The 12,845-nt window shown below is 40.3% G+C and overlaps 1 protein-coding gene across 8 annotated transcripts in view; it reads right to left on the bottom strand.

Annotated features, from left to right (window-relative positions):
• Positions 1–12,845, bottom strand: part of TMEM50B (transmembrane protein 50B) — a 55,279-nt gene that overhangs the window by 23,524 nt on the left and 18,910 nt on the right. For all 8 annotated transcript variants that reach the window (XM_008986613.5, XM_054249048.2, XM_008986614.5 and 5 more), the window contains 3 exons: positions 11,019–11,086; positions 7,890–7,982; positions 2,919–2,976 (listed from right to left, as the gene is read on the bottom strand). In XM_008986613.5, coding sequence (XP_008984861.1) covers positions 2,919–2,976; positions 7,890–7,982; positions 11,019–11,086 — 219 coding nt within the window. The remainder of the gene's footprint in view (positions 1–2,918; positions 2,977–7,889; positions 7,983–11,018; positions 11,087–12,845) is intronic.

Below are 12,845 nucleotides of genomic sequence, written 5' to 3' on the forward strand. Positions count from 1 at the left end.
GTACAGACAGCCACACAGACGGAACGCGGGAGATCTCCAGGGGGTGCTCCTTGAGTCTGCAGCTGAGTATTGATCAGTCTATACATAAGAAGACACTACCCGAGGAAAGGAAAGAACTACTGGAGAGAACACATCCCAGAGCTACCACAAGGCTGGAAGAGAGGTCATATTCTCACAAGTCAAGTGGAGAAACCTCAGAATACATGGAGCATCAGAGCATCGAAACACTCAAAGGGTATGACTGCCTTAGTAAGGGACACAAAGTAGTCCCGGACTACAGCTGCTCTCATCCTGCCTATAAAAAAGCTTTAAAGACACAAAAGGATCATATTGTTTCTGAGTCGCCTAACTGCATCCCAAAACAAAGCTCAAAAACATTTAAAGGACTAGCAAACGATCCAGTCCCAACAAATTACATGCAAAGCTCCAAATAATAGAAAATAGATCCAAAATGAAGAATAAACAGAAGCAGAGTTAATCAATACAAACAGATGTAGAAATGCACAGGCAATTAGACCAGGACCCTGAGATAGCTATAAATATATTCTGTGTTCAAGAAGGTGAAAGAGAGCATAAGCATGTTAAGGAAGGACATCAGAAATATTTTTAAAGACCCAATCAAGCTTCTACAGATAGAAAATACAATGTCTCAGATGAAAAATTAATTGGATGACATGGTAGATTAGACACTGCAGAAGCAGAGATTAATTTATTTCTTTTATTCTCCAAAGTGACAATGGAGAGACTTATTTTATTTTATTTTATTTTTTGAGCTGAAGTCTCACTCTGTTGCCTAGGATGGAGTACAATGGCACGATCTTGGCTCACTACAACCTCAGCCTCCTGGGTTCAAGCCATTCTCCTGCTTCAGCCTCCCAAGTAGCTGGAATTATAGACACGTGCCACCACACCCAGCTAACTTCTGTATTTTTAGTAGAGATGGGATTTCACCTGTTGGCCAGGCTGGTCTCGAACCCCTGACCTCAGGTGATCCGCCCACTCTGGCCTCCTAAAGTGCTGGGATTACAGGCATGAGCCACCATACATGGCCGCCATGTATTAATTCCAGTTTTTACTTTTTTCTTAATAAAGGTACCTATTTTGTTTTGTTTTTCAAAAGGCTGGTCAAGTGAAACAGTGAGCCTGACACAGCTTTTTAACAAAACACAGACTATGCAAGCAGCAGTCTGGATTCAAATCCCAGCTCCTCATTTACTAGCTAGGCATCCTAAAGCAAGCTCTAAGCCTTATTTTCTCATCTATAAAATGGGAATAATGCTGGGCTCAGTGGCTTACACCTGTAATCCCAGCACTTCAGGAGGCCGAGGCAGGCAGATCTGAGCTCAAGAGCTCAATATCACCCTGGGCAACATGGTGAAACCTTGTCTCTACTAAAATACAAAAAATTAGCTGGGCATGGTGGCAGGCACCTATAGTCCCGGCTACTCGGGAGGCTGAAGCATGAGAATTGCTTGAGCCCGGAGGCAGAAGTTGCAGTGAGCCAAGACTGCACCATTGCACTCCAGCTTGGGCTACAGAGAAAGACTCCGTCTCAAAAATAAATAAAAAAATAAAATGGAAATACCATCTGATGTATATTTAAAATAATTAAATGGGAATTTATTTATTTACTTTTATTTATTTATTTGAGACAAGGTCTCACTCTACTGCCCAGGCTGGAGGGCAGTGGTGCAATCTTGCCTCACTGCAGCCTTGACTTCCCAGACTCAAGCAATTCTCCCACCTCAGCCTCCTGAGTAGCTGGGACCACAGATGTAACCACACCTAGCTAATTTTTATATTTTTTTGTAGAGACAGGGTTTTGCCATGTTGCCCAGGCTGATCTTGAACTCCTAGGCTCAAGCAATCCAGCCACCTCAGCCTCCCAAAGTGCTGGGATTACCGGCATGAGCCACTGCACTTGACCTAAATGGGAACTTAAAAGGTAAAATAAGGCCGGGCACAGTGGCTCACACCTGTAATCCCAGCACTTTGGGAGGCCAAGGCAGGTGGATCACGAGGTCAGGAATTCAAAACCAGCCTGGCCAAGATGGTGAAACCCCATCTCTATTAAAACTACAAAAAAAATTAGCCGGGCGTGGTGGCAGGCACCTGTAAGCCCAGCTACTTGGGAGGCTGAGGCAGAGAACTGTTTGAACCTGGGAGGCAGAGGATGCACTAAGCCGAGATCGTGCCACTGCACTTCAGCCTGGGTGACAGAGGAAGACTCTGTCTCAAAAAAATAAAATAGGAGACTAGGCACGCTGGCTCACGCCTATAATCCCAGCACTTTGGGAGGCCGAGGCGGGTGGATCACGAGGTCAAGAGATCGAGACCATCCTGGTCAACATGGTGAAACCCCGTCTCTACTAAAAAAATACAAAAAATTAGCTGGGCATGGTGGTGCATGCCTGTAATCCCAGCTACTCAGGAGGCTGAGGCAGGAGAACTGCGGGAACCCAGGAGGCGGAGGTTGCGGTGAGCCGAGATTGTGCCACTGCACTCCAGCTTGGGTAACAAGAGCGAAACTCCGTCTCAAAAAAATTAATTAATTAATTAATTAAATAAAAAATAAAAACCATAAAATATATAAAGCATCCAGCTAAAGTCTTGGTATACAGCAAGACCCCTAGTTAAAAGGCCTATGTCTACTCTTATGTAACAGTGGAATTTTCACCTTTTAAAAATCCCAGCACTTTGGGAAGCCAAGGCAGGCGGATCACCTGAGGTCAGAAGTTTGAGACCAGTCTGGCCAACATGGTGAAAGCCTGTCTTTAAAAAAATAAAAATAAAATAAAATAAGTTCTATCACTGTAACCAATCCATGGGATTTATATGTGCTCCATGTATATGCTGCCTTAATTAAGCTGACATTTCTGTAAATGTTACAGGTGTAGTTAAGAAATTAGACAACTTACCTAAAAAATATAAGTGCATTTTGAAAAAACACAGCTAGTCCCGGATAAACATCAGTATCTACACACATAAAGTAAAACAGATTAGAAGGTTAGATAGGCAAACGGCAGTAATAAAGTGTCAGTGCCTTTCATAATGACGCATTTTGTATATTACAACATACTGCTACTATTCATTAACTCTAAGACATCTATAATGAAACTGAAAGAAGAAAATGCCAACTTAATCCCCCCAAAACAAAACTGCTCTTACTCTAGATAAAAGTCAACGAACTTATCAAGTTTTCTTTTTCTCTAAAGTAATTGCTGGTTCTAGCTATATCAAAATTGCTGAGATAGCAGTAACTTGTTCCTTTGCCTCCTATGGCTAATATTGAAATACAAAATCGCAAAAATATATAAATTAAATTCTTAACTTTTAAACAGTCTGTTATTTTCTTCCATGAAATCAAGAGACTTATTTTAGTTTTTAAAGAAATGGGGCCTCACTACATTGCCTGGACTGGAAGTGCAGCAGCTACTAAGAGCCACAATCATGGCACACTACAGCCCAAACTCCTGGGCTCAAGTGATCCTCCTGCCTCAGCCTCCCAAGTAGCTGGGACTACAAGCACACACCACAGGGCCTGGCTCTCAATCCAGGAGTTTTATTATGCAAATGTGTCAGATATAAACAACTTAGTTAACAATTTATCATCATTCTCTCTCACTCAGTCTATCTATCTTTATAGGAAGAAAAAAGAAACAAAATGGAAACTACTTAAATTTTTGTGGATGATTAACTTTTGTAAAACTATAAATATTGATTAAAAATACCGGAAGGATGAAGAAACTGGTTCAATTCTGAGCTCTTGATATCACAGCAAACAATACAGAAGCATGGTTAAGAGCTCCAAGTTTGAGCCAGACACAAGTTTGAATCCTCTCTACACCACTGACTAAATATATGACCTTGGGCAAATAATTTAACCTCAGCATATCTTCATTTCCTCACCTGTAAAATGGGCATTGTAATAGCACCTACTCTAGAGTGTAAGAATTAGATGAGTGACTCTATATAGTGCTTAGACCAGTATCTATCCTATAAAGTAGTATATAAAAGTTAGCTATTATTATGAATATTAATAGTTCAAGCAAATCTGCAGGGTAAAAGACGTGAAACGTGCTAGAAATGCTCTCTGAAATAAAGTCATATTCACTTTACAAATAGAAAAGTATATTTAGGCCAGGCATGGTGGCTCACGCTTGTAATCCCATCACTTAGGGAGGCCAAGGCAGGTGGATCACTTGAGGTCAGGGGTTTGAGACCAGCCTGGCCAACATGGTGAAATCCTGTCTCTACTAAAAATACAGAATTAGCTGGGCGTGATGGCAGGTGCCTATAATTGCAGCTACGTGGGAGGCTGAGGCAGGAGAATGGCTTGAACCAGGAGGTGGAGGTTGCAACAGACCAAGACTGCACCACTGCACTCTAGCCTAAGGAGGGCAATAGGGCGAAACTCCATCTTAAAAAAAAAAAAAAAAAAAAAGAAAAGCATATTTAAATGAGCAATGCTGTTGAAACAGCAAGATGAAATTCATAATCAAGAAATTTATCAATATGTACTAGTTCTTTAAATATTAAGATACAATCGACTGGGCTCGGTGGTTCACGCCTGTAATCCCAACAGTTTGGGAGGCCAAGGCGGGTGGATCCTCTGAGTTCAGAAGTTCAAGATCAGCTTGGCCAACATGGTGAAACCCTGTCTCTACTAAAATACAAAAAATTAGCTGGGCATGGTGGCAGGCTCCTGTAATCCCAGCTACTCAGGAGGCTGAGGCAGGAGAATTGCTTGAACCCAGGAGGCAGAGGTTGCAGTGAGCTAAGATTGTGCCATTGCATTCCAGCCTGGACAACAGGAGCAAAACTCTGTCTCAAAAAAAAAGATACAGTCAACAAGAGTACAGCCTTTGCAAACACCATTTCCCTACATACTTTACGGAAATGGCAATTTATTCCTGTTTTCACTATAGAAACTGTAAAGTTCATGCATCTCTTCAACTGCTAAAGTAAATAAGCAGGAGGCCATTAACCTGAGGCTATCTCCCTACTGTGAGTTCCTCCTGTATGACCCCCAACCTAACTTATGAAAACAAACTGAAACCTAAGGATATATTTTTGTAATAAATAGCTGAATTTTAGCCAATCACAAACAGCTAAGCTTTAGCCAATCCCAAGCAGCCAACTGATGAGACCACGCAAAAATAGGACACATAGCTATAGACAATCTAAATTCTGTTTTTTTCTTTTTTATTATTTTTTTTTCTTAAGTCCATTTTCTGTTGTTATAACAAGACAATCTAAATTCTTAACTTGGCTTTCTGTTCAGCCTACAGCTGCTCATGCTGCTGGGTGAAGCTCTCTGAAACTCTTCTTGGTTCTGAGTGCTACTCGATTCATGAATCATTCTTTGCTCAAATTGTTAATTTATCTGGAGTTTTTCTTTAACATTAACTATGGAGACCTTTTAAGAAATCAGTGACAGCAGCCCATCCTTCTTAGTGTCAGGGATAAAATGAGTCTAAAACACACTTTCCAGTTGGGCACAGTGGCTCACACCTGTAATCCAGCACTTTGGGAGGACGAGGTGGGTAGATTACCTGAGGTCAGGACTTCGAAACCTGCCTGACCAATATGGTGAAACCCCATCTCTACTATAAGTAGAAAAATTATCCGGGCATGCACCTGCAGTCCCAGCTACATGGGAGGCTAAGACAAAAGAACTGCTTGAACCTGGGAGGCAGAGGTTGCAGTGAGTCAAGATCATGCCACTGCACTCCAGCCTGGGCAACAGAGGCAGACTCCATCTCAAAAAAAACAACAACAACAACAAAAAAACACTTTCCTATAAGATTCCATGTGTATGAAATAGATATATCTATGGAGACAGAAAGTACATTAGTGGCTGACTAGGGCTAGGGGAAGGGAGTAATGGGGAGTGACAACTGCTAATGGGTATGGGAGTGATAAAAATACTCTCAAGTTGGATTGTGGTGATGGTAGCACAATTCTGTGAAAATACGAAAAACACTGAACTGCATACTTTAAATGGCTGAATTATATGGTATGCAAATTACAACTCAATAAAGCTATTTTTAAAAAAGCATTTTCCTTCAGATAAGCTTCATACCAGAACTGTGTGCTCTAGCAGTATTTTTAATTAACTAAAAAACACACTTTAGATATAGTTGATGAGCAATGTTATTTAAGCATTAGCCAACCACTGTCCTCTTGTAATCTGACTTATTTTGTACCAAGTGAAAAACAAAGGTATTCCAAAGATCTTATACTCATCAAACTATGGACTTAAACGATACTATAAAAAGTATTAAAAACTCAGCTGTGGGTCAGGACAAGGAGATGTGACAGTTAACCAAAGAAAGATTCCAGAGGCAGAGGAGTCAGAGGATGAATAAACTGTGTTCTCTGAAACTGACTCCTATCTTTGCCGCAAAGAAAGAGGGCCAGTGAAACAGTTTTCTGACGCTTCCAGAGACTTTTGAAACTGGGTTCTGTTTTTCAACACTACCGTGAATGAAAAGCTATGGCACATGGCACAGCCAGAAAATTCAGAATGGTGTAATAAGAGCTCATCCCACTCCATCAACTGTTTACAACTAGTTTGGCAGCAAAACCTGACCTAAACTGATTTGGGGCTCACTATGGTCTTTACCCCATTTAGTGTAAATATTCAGATGTTTTATTGTAGGAATGAATATGGATATACTGGATCCAATATGAAGGGTATTATAAGAAGGGTATGAAGGGTACACATATATGTAGGGTACATATGTGTGAAGGGTACACACACATGTACAAGGGGTACACTGTATGAAGGGTACACATATATGTCTTCAGTCTTGAACTTAAAAAACTCCCCTCGTACCTGTAACTTAAAAACTACAGGACTGGCCATGCCCGGTGGCTCACACCTGTAATCCCAACACTTTGGGAGGCCAAGGTGGGCTGATCACTTGAGGTCAGGAGTTCAAGACCAGCCTGGCCAACATGGTGAAACTCTGTCTCTACTAAAAAAAAAAAAAAAATACAAAAATTAGCCAGGCATGGTGGCATGCACCTATAATCCCAGCTACTTAAGAGGCTAAGACAGGAGAATTAATTGAACCTAGGAGGCAGTGGTTGCAGTGAGCCAAGATCATGCCACTGGGCAACAAAGCAAGACTCTGTCTTCAAAAAAGAAAACGAAAAAATTACAGGATTAGGTTGGAGAGAGAAGGTGTTAAGGAAAAGAAAGAGTATCCACTGATAATCCATAAATTACTAGATAAGGGGTCTATACCCCTTATCTGAAATCCCTGGGGCAAGATATATTTTGTAATTCAGAGTTCTTCAGATTTAAGAACAGTAAGGGAAAGCACACATATTCATAGCATCACCAGCTGCGTATGGACAAACACCCTATAATCCAATATATCCATATTCATTCCTATAATAAAACATCTGAATACTTACACTAAATGGGATAAAGACCATAGTGAGCCCCATGTCAGTTTAGGTCAGGTTTTGCTGCCAAACTAGTTATAAATAACTTGATTTTCAGCATTTTGTGGATTTTAGAATTGTATATAAGGGACTGTACACCTATACTGGTTTCTCATTTTTTTCTTCTGCAAGGAAATGAGCCTCTAGCATAAAAGCCTGGCTGTCTAAGGTAAGGAAGGAAAGCAGAAAGTCTGGAGACAGCTGAGAGGTACAGGCTTTGTCAGTGGCTTGGATTTCCTAACCAGGACTATCCCAATGCACTAAGTGTTCCCACTGACAAGTTTTATTAAACAACTAATGTATCTTCACACAGAGTAGTATCTTCACTCTAGCTGAATCATTAGATGAAATTGTAGTCAAGGCAGAGTAAGCCAAATATAACAGACATATCTGAATCTCTCCTATAAAATATAGGAAGATTACATACTTACTTTGAGTAACATATGCACCAAAAAGAATCCACATGGAAGCAATAAGTGACCCAAACATCAACATGAAACCAATGAAAAGCCAAACTCGAGCACCTGTGTGGAGAAGAGGCTTTATGATTTTGCTCATTTTTCAGCTCTCTAGTGACTCAGAAATATATAATGCTAGGAACCCTGTTAGCCTAATATATATTATACATATGTTAGATAGTCATACATTTATATAAATCTGCTGCAAGTTAAATTAATGATGATAAAAAACAAAACTAAAAGAAGGTAAACCATATATGGAAAGAAAAAAAGAAAGTTTCCTTTTTACTTACTAGAGAAATGAATGCCCTAACTAAAAAATTACCCTGTTGTATACATTATCAAAGTAATTGCTCTATTAAAAGTAGCATATGTATTCTAGACAGCCATCACCACATAGGAATGAGAGCTTTCAAATGAATAAGGACTAATATGTCCCTTTTTAATCAATGGTAAACTTCTAAAATCATACCATTACTCAATATGGTACAAATAATGGCCATTCTTTAGGAGTATATTCAGGCCTTTTTATGGCTGAGGCAGCCAATCTGTACCACATATTCCTGAAAAGTTCAAAATCAGAAGCATCTCTTCAATCCTGCATTGAACAAAATTCTAGATCTCAATAATGTAATCATCTGGACACTTGAGTAGATTCAACACATTTTTAGGAAAGCAGGTTACCACTTGCACCAGACCCTGTTCACAGGTATACTGACAGCCCCATCACCTGTGGAAGAACAACGCTCTGCTGAAGTAAAAATAAAATCCTAGCCAAGTTCCATAACAAAAAACTAAATCTGTCTCAGTTGAAAATATTGTTACCAGTGAATAGATTCATTTTAGACACCAGATAAGGAAGAAGCACTGATCAAAGCTCATCATGGTTACAACAGCTGATATTTGAGAGAGATAGGCCTCTATGTTATCTAAATTTTATTACAATAATAAGCAGATCTCCAGAAATAAACAGTAATTATTAGTCGTTTGGAGAAATACAACCTCTAAATTATATTCAATCATAGTTTTTATCTAATATGAATAAAAGGAACTATTAAAAACCCTTAGGCCGGGCACAGTGGCTCAAGCCTGTAATCCCAGCACTTTGGAAGGCCGAGGCGGGTGGATCACGAGGTCAAGAGAGCGAGACCATCCTGGTCAACATGGTGAAACCCCGTCTCTACTAAAAATACAAAAAAATTAGCTGGGCATGGTGGCGTGTGCCTGTAATCCCAGCTACTTGGGAGGCTGAGGCAGGAGAATTACCTGAACCCAGGAGGTGGAGGTTGCGGTGAGCCGAGATCACGCCATTGCACTCCAGCCTAGGTAACAAGAGCAAAACTCCATCTCAAAAAAAAAAAAAAATCCTTAAAGGCTGGGAATGGTGGCTCACACCTGTAATCCCAGAAATTTGGGAGGCAAAGATGGGTGGATTACCTGAGCTCAGGAGTTCAAAACCAACCTGGGCAACATGGTAAAATGCCGTCTCTACTAAAAGTACAAAAAATCAGCCAAGTGTGATTTTTGCAAAACCTGTCTCTACAAAAAATAGAAATAAATTAGCTGGGAGCAGCGGCACGTGCCTGTAATTCCAGCTACTTGAGTAGTTGAGGTGGGAGGATCACTTGAGCCCAGACTGTGGAGGCTGCAGTGAGCCAGGATCATGCCACTGCACTCCAGCCTGCGCGACAAAGTAAGACTCTGTTTCAAAAATAATAATACAAAAAAAAAGAAAAAACATTAATAATAATAATAAAATAATTAATTAACGAGACCAGCAGTGGCTCCTGCCTGTAATACCAGCACTTTGGGAGGCCAAAGTGGGCAGATCACAAGGTCAGGATGGAGACCATCCTGGTTAACACAGTGAAACCCCATCTCTACTAAAAAATAACAAAAAATTAACTGGGCATGGTGGCACACCACTTGTAGTCCCAGCTACTCGGGAGGCTGAGGCAGAAGAATCACTTGAACTTGGGAGGCGGAGGTTGCAGAGAGCCAAGATCATACCACTGCACTCCAACCTGGGCGACAGAGCAAGACTTCATCTCAAAATAAATAAATAGGCTGGGTGCAGTGGCTCACGCCTGTAATCACAAAACCTTGGGAGGCCAAGGCAAGTGGATCACAAGGTCAAGAGATCAAGACCATCCTGGCCAATGTGGTGAAACCCCATCTCTACTAAAAATACAAAAATTAGCTGGGCGTGGTGGCTCAAGCCTTTAGTCCCAGCTACTCAGGAGGCTGAGATGGGAGGTGCTTGAACCCAGGAGGTGAAGGTTGCAGCAAGCCGAGATTGCACCACTGCACTCCAGTCTGGCGACAGAGCAAGACTCCGTCTCAAAAGTAAATAAATAAATAAGTGAATTTCATTGTACTTTATTATATTCAATTAAGCTAACAAAAAGAAAAATAGTTCGCGATGGGAAACAAGCACAGCATGGTGGCTAAAAGCACGGGCTCTGGAGCCAGACTGTCAGTGTTCACTCCCGGCTCCAACACGTACTTGCTCTGTGACTCTGGACAAGTTATTTAAGTCCACTGTACCTTAATTTCTTCATATTACAATGTAAATTTTTTTAAAAATACAATCAGATGACAATTCAAAAGAATTCAAATTACAAAAAAATAATTTTTGTGTAGACAAATAGCATCTTTCTTCTCAACAATTTTGTTGCAGTCTGTGGGTAGCTACTCAGGCGATCAGAAGTGAATGTAAAGACACTGTAGTCCTAGGTTAGATCCCCTAATGTGTTCATTATTTTCCTGGCAATAATCATAGCCAGCCATCTTGTAAGTAACATTATTGGTCAACAGTTGGGATAAGAATAAATCCATCATTAGCACTGGAGTCCAAGATCCATTTGAATAGCAATATTTGTTTATCAGTATCACTGGCAGTATAACATGACAAAAACAGTAACTTCTGCAATAACTTTAACTTTCTTAAGGATATGAATAACAACAAAACTTTTTTTAAAGCAAATAAAAAATATCCTATATAATTATTACCAGTCTTGAATAAAGACTCACAAGAGAGGCTTTTTTTCTGCTGATAAATTTATATTTTGTTAACACACATTAAAAGCTCAAAATATTTACCTGTTCTTCCTAAACAGCCGCTTTCATAGCTATCACCTCTCACCTGAGCATTGGAGACAGCATTTATCCTAGAACAGTACAAAATCATCAAATGAATTTCAGTATTTGCTCTTAAAATACTCAAATATTTACATATCACTTAGAAGGAAAACAGATTATTTCATAACTAAAGTCAATATCTGAGTAATTTAACATATCTTTTAACCTAATAAAAATGCTAGTGGATAGAAATGTTACATTAATCTTATTTTCATAAAGTACACCCAGAAAATACATTTATTTTAAGAGATTTCTATCACTTGTCTCCAGAGATTATACAAGAGGGGCCAGTTTTCTGGTTTCTTTGTCTATTTCACATTTATACATGAATGACTCAGTGTTATACCATTTTAAGGTTCTCATTATGATCAAGAGTTAAACAATTTCTCTTTGTGTTTAAAGTCAGGTGATTTTCTGTGATCCATTTCATAAGCTCAGAGAAAACGCAGTTTATGTATAATAAATAAGCCCACTTTATTCAGCTTCCCCTTCCATTTTTGTTAGAGCAAGGTACACTAATTGTAGCAGGAATCGCTTTTTAGCAGCCAGAATGGATATAAGTAGTTCCATTTTCCATAATACAACCTTTTTAAAACTCCTGGCCGGGCAGGGTGGCTCACACCTGTAATCCCAGCACTTTGGGAGGCCAACGTGGGCAAATCCCAAGGTCAGGAATTCAAGACCAGCCTGGCCAACATGGTGAAACCCCCTCCCTACTAAAAATACAAAAACATTAGCATCTGGGCATAGTGGTGGGTTTCTGTAATCCCAGCTTCTCAGAAGGCTGAGGCAGGAGAATCACTTGAATGACTTGAACCTGGAGGTGGAGGATGCAGTGAGCCGAGATCACGCAACTGCATACCAGCCCAGGCCTGGGCAACAGAGTGAGACTCTGTCTCAAAAAAAAAAAAAAAAAACCTTCTGGCAGTATAAGGAAATTATGTAATCTTAATGTTTAATTTTTTTTTTAATCATTAAAAGACATCCATAAAAAGCTTCCGGCTGGGAGTGGTGGCTCACGCCTGTAATCCTAGCACTTTGGGAAGCTGAGGCGTGTGGATCACAAGGTCAGGACACCAAGATCATCCTGGCCAAAACAGTGAAACCTATCTCTACTAAAAATACAAAAATTAGCCAGGTATGGTGGTGCATGCCTGTAATCCCAGCTACTCAGGAGGCTGAGACAGGAAAATCACTTGAACCAGGGAGTCAGAGGTTGCAATGAACCAAGATTTCTCTACATCAAGCGCCACAGCACTCTAGCCTGGCAACAAAGCGAAACTCCGTCTCAAAACAAAAGCTTCTGGGACTCCATGTTTGGATCCCCTTCCACGAACAACACTGTTGTGGGAGCTGTTTTTCTCCATCCTGGATTTTCCCTCTGGAGTCCCCTTCCACACTCTCTCATGGAAGCCTGTTTTCCCCTCCTAAATTCCATCTCTCTATTCCCTTCCACTCAGTGTGGAAGCTGCTTTCCTCTCTTGGATTCCATCTTTCTGGATTCTCCCACTCAGTGTGAGAGTTAGCTGTTTCTTTCTCTCTCCTCCTGTTTCTCTCTCTCTAAATAATCACTTAAAAAAAAAAAAAAGCCTCCAAGCTCTTTTATGAAATGAGATAACAGAAACCTAAAAATAATTTAATAAAAAACAAAACCCACAAACAAATCTCTTTGAGGCCAATCTTGCCTTTTCCTCAAACACTGGCAAACAGAGTCAAGTAGCACACTAAAAAATAATAATAATACTCCAGCCAGGCGTGGTGGCTCACGCCTGTAATCCCAGCACTGTG

This window comes from Callithrix jacchus, chromosome 21, assembly GCF_049354715.1.
Source record: "Callithrix jacchus isolate 240 chromosome 21, calJac240_pri, whole genome shotgun sequence".
Lineage (NCBI taxonomy): Eukaryota > Metazoa > Chordata > Mammalia > Primates > Cebidae > Callithrix > Callithrix jacchus.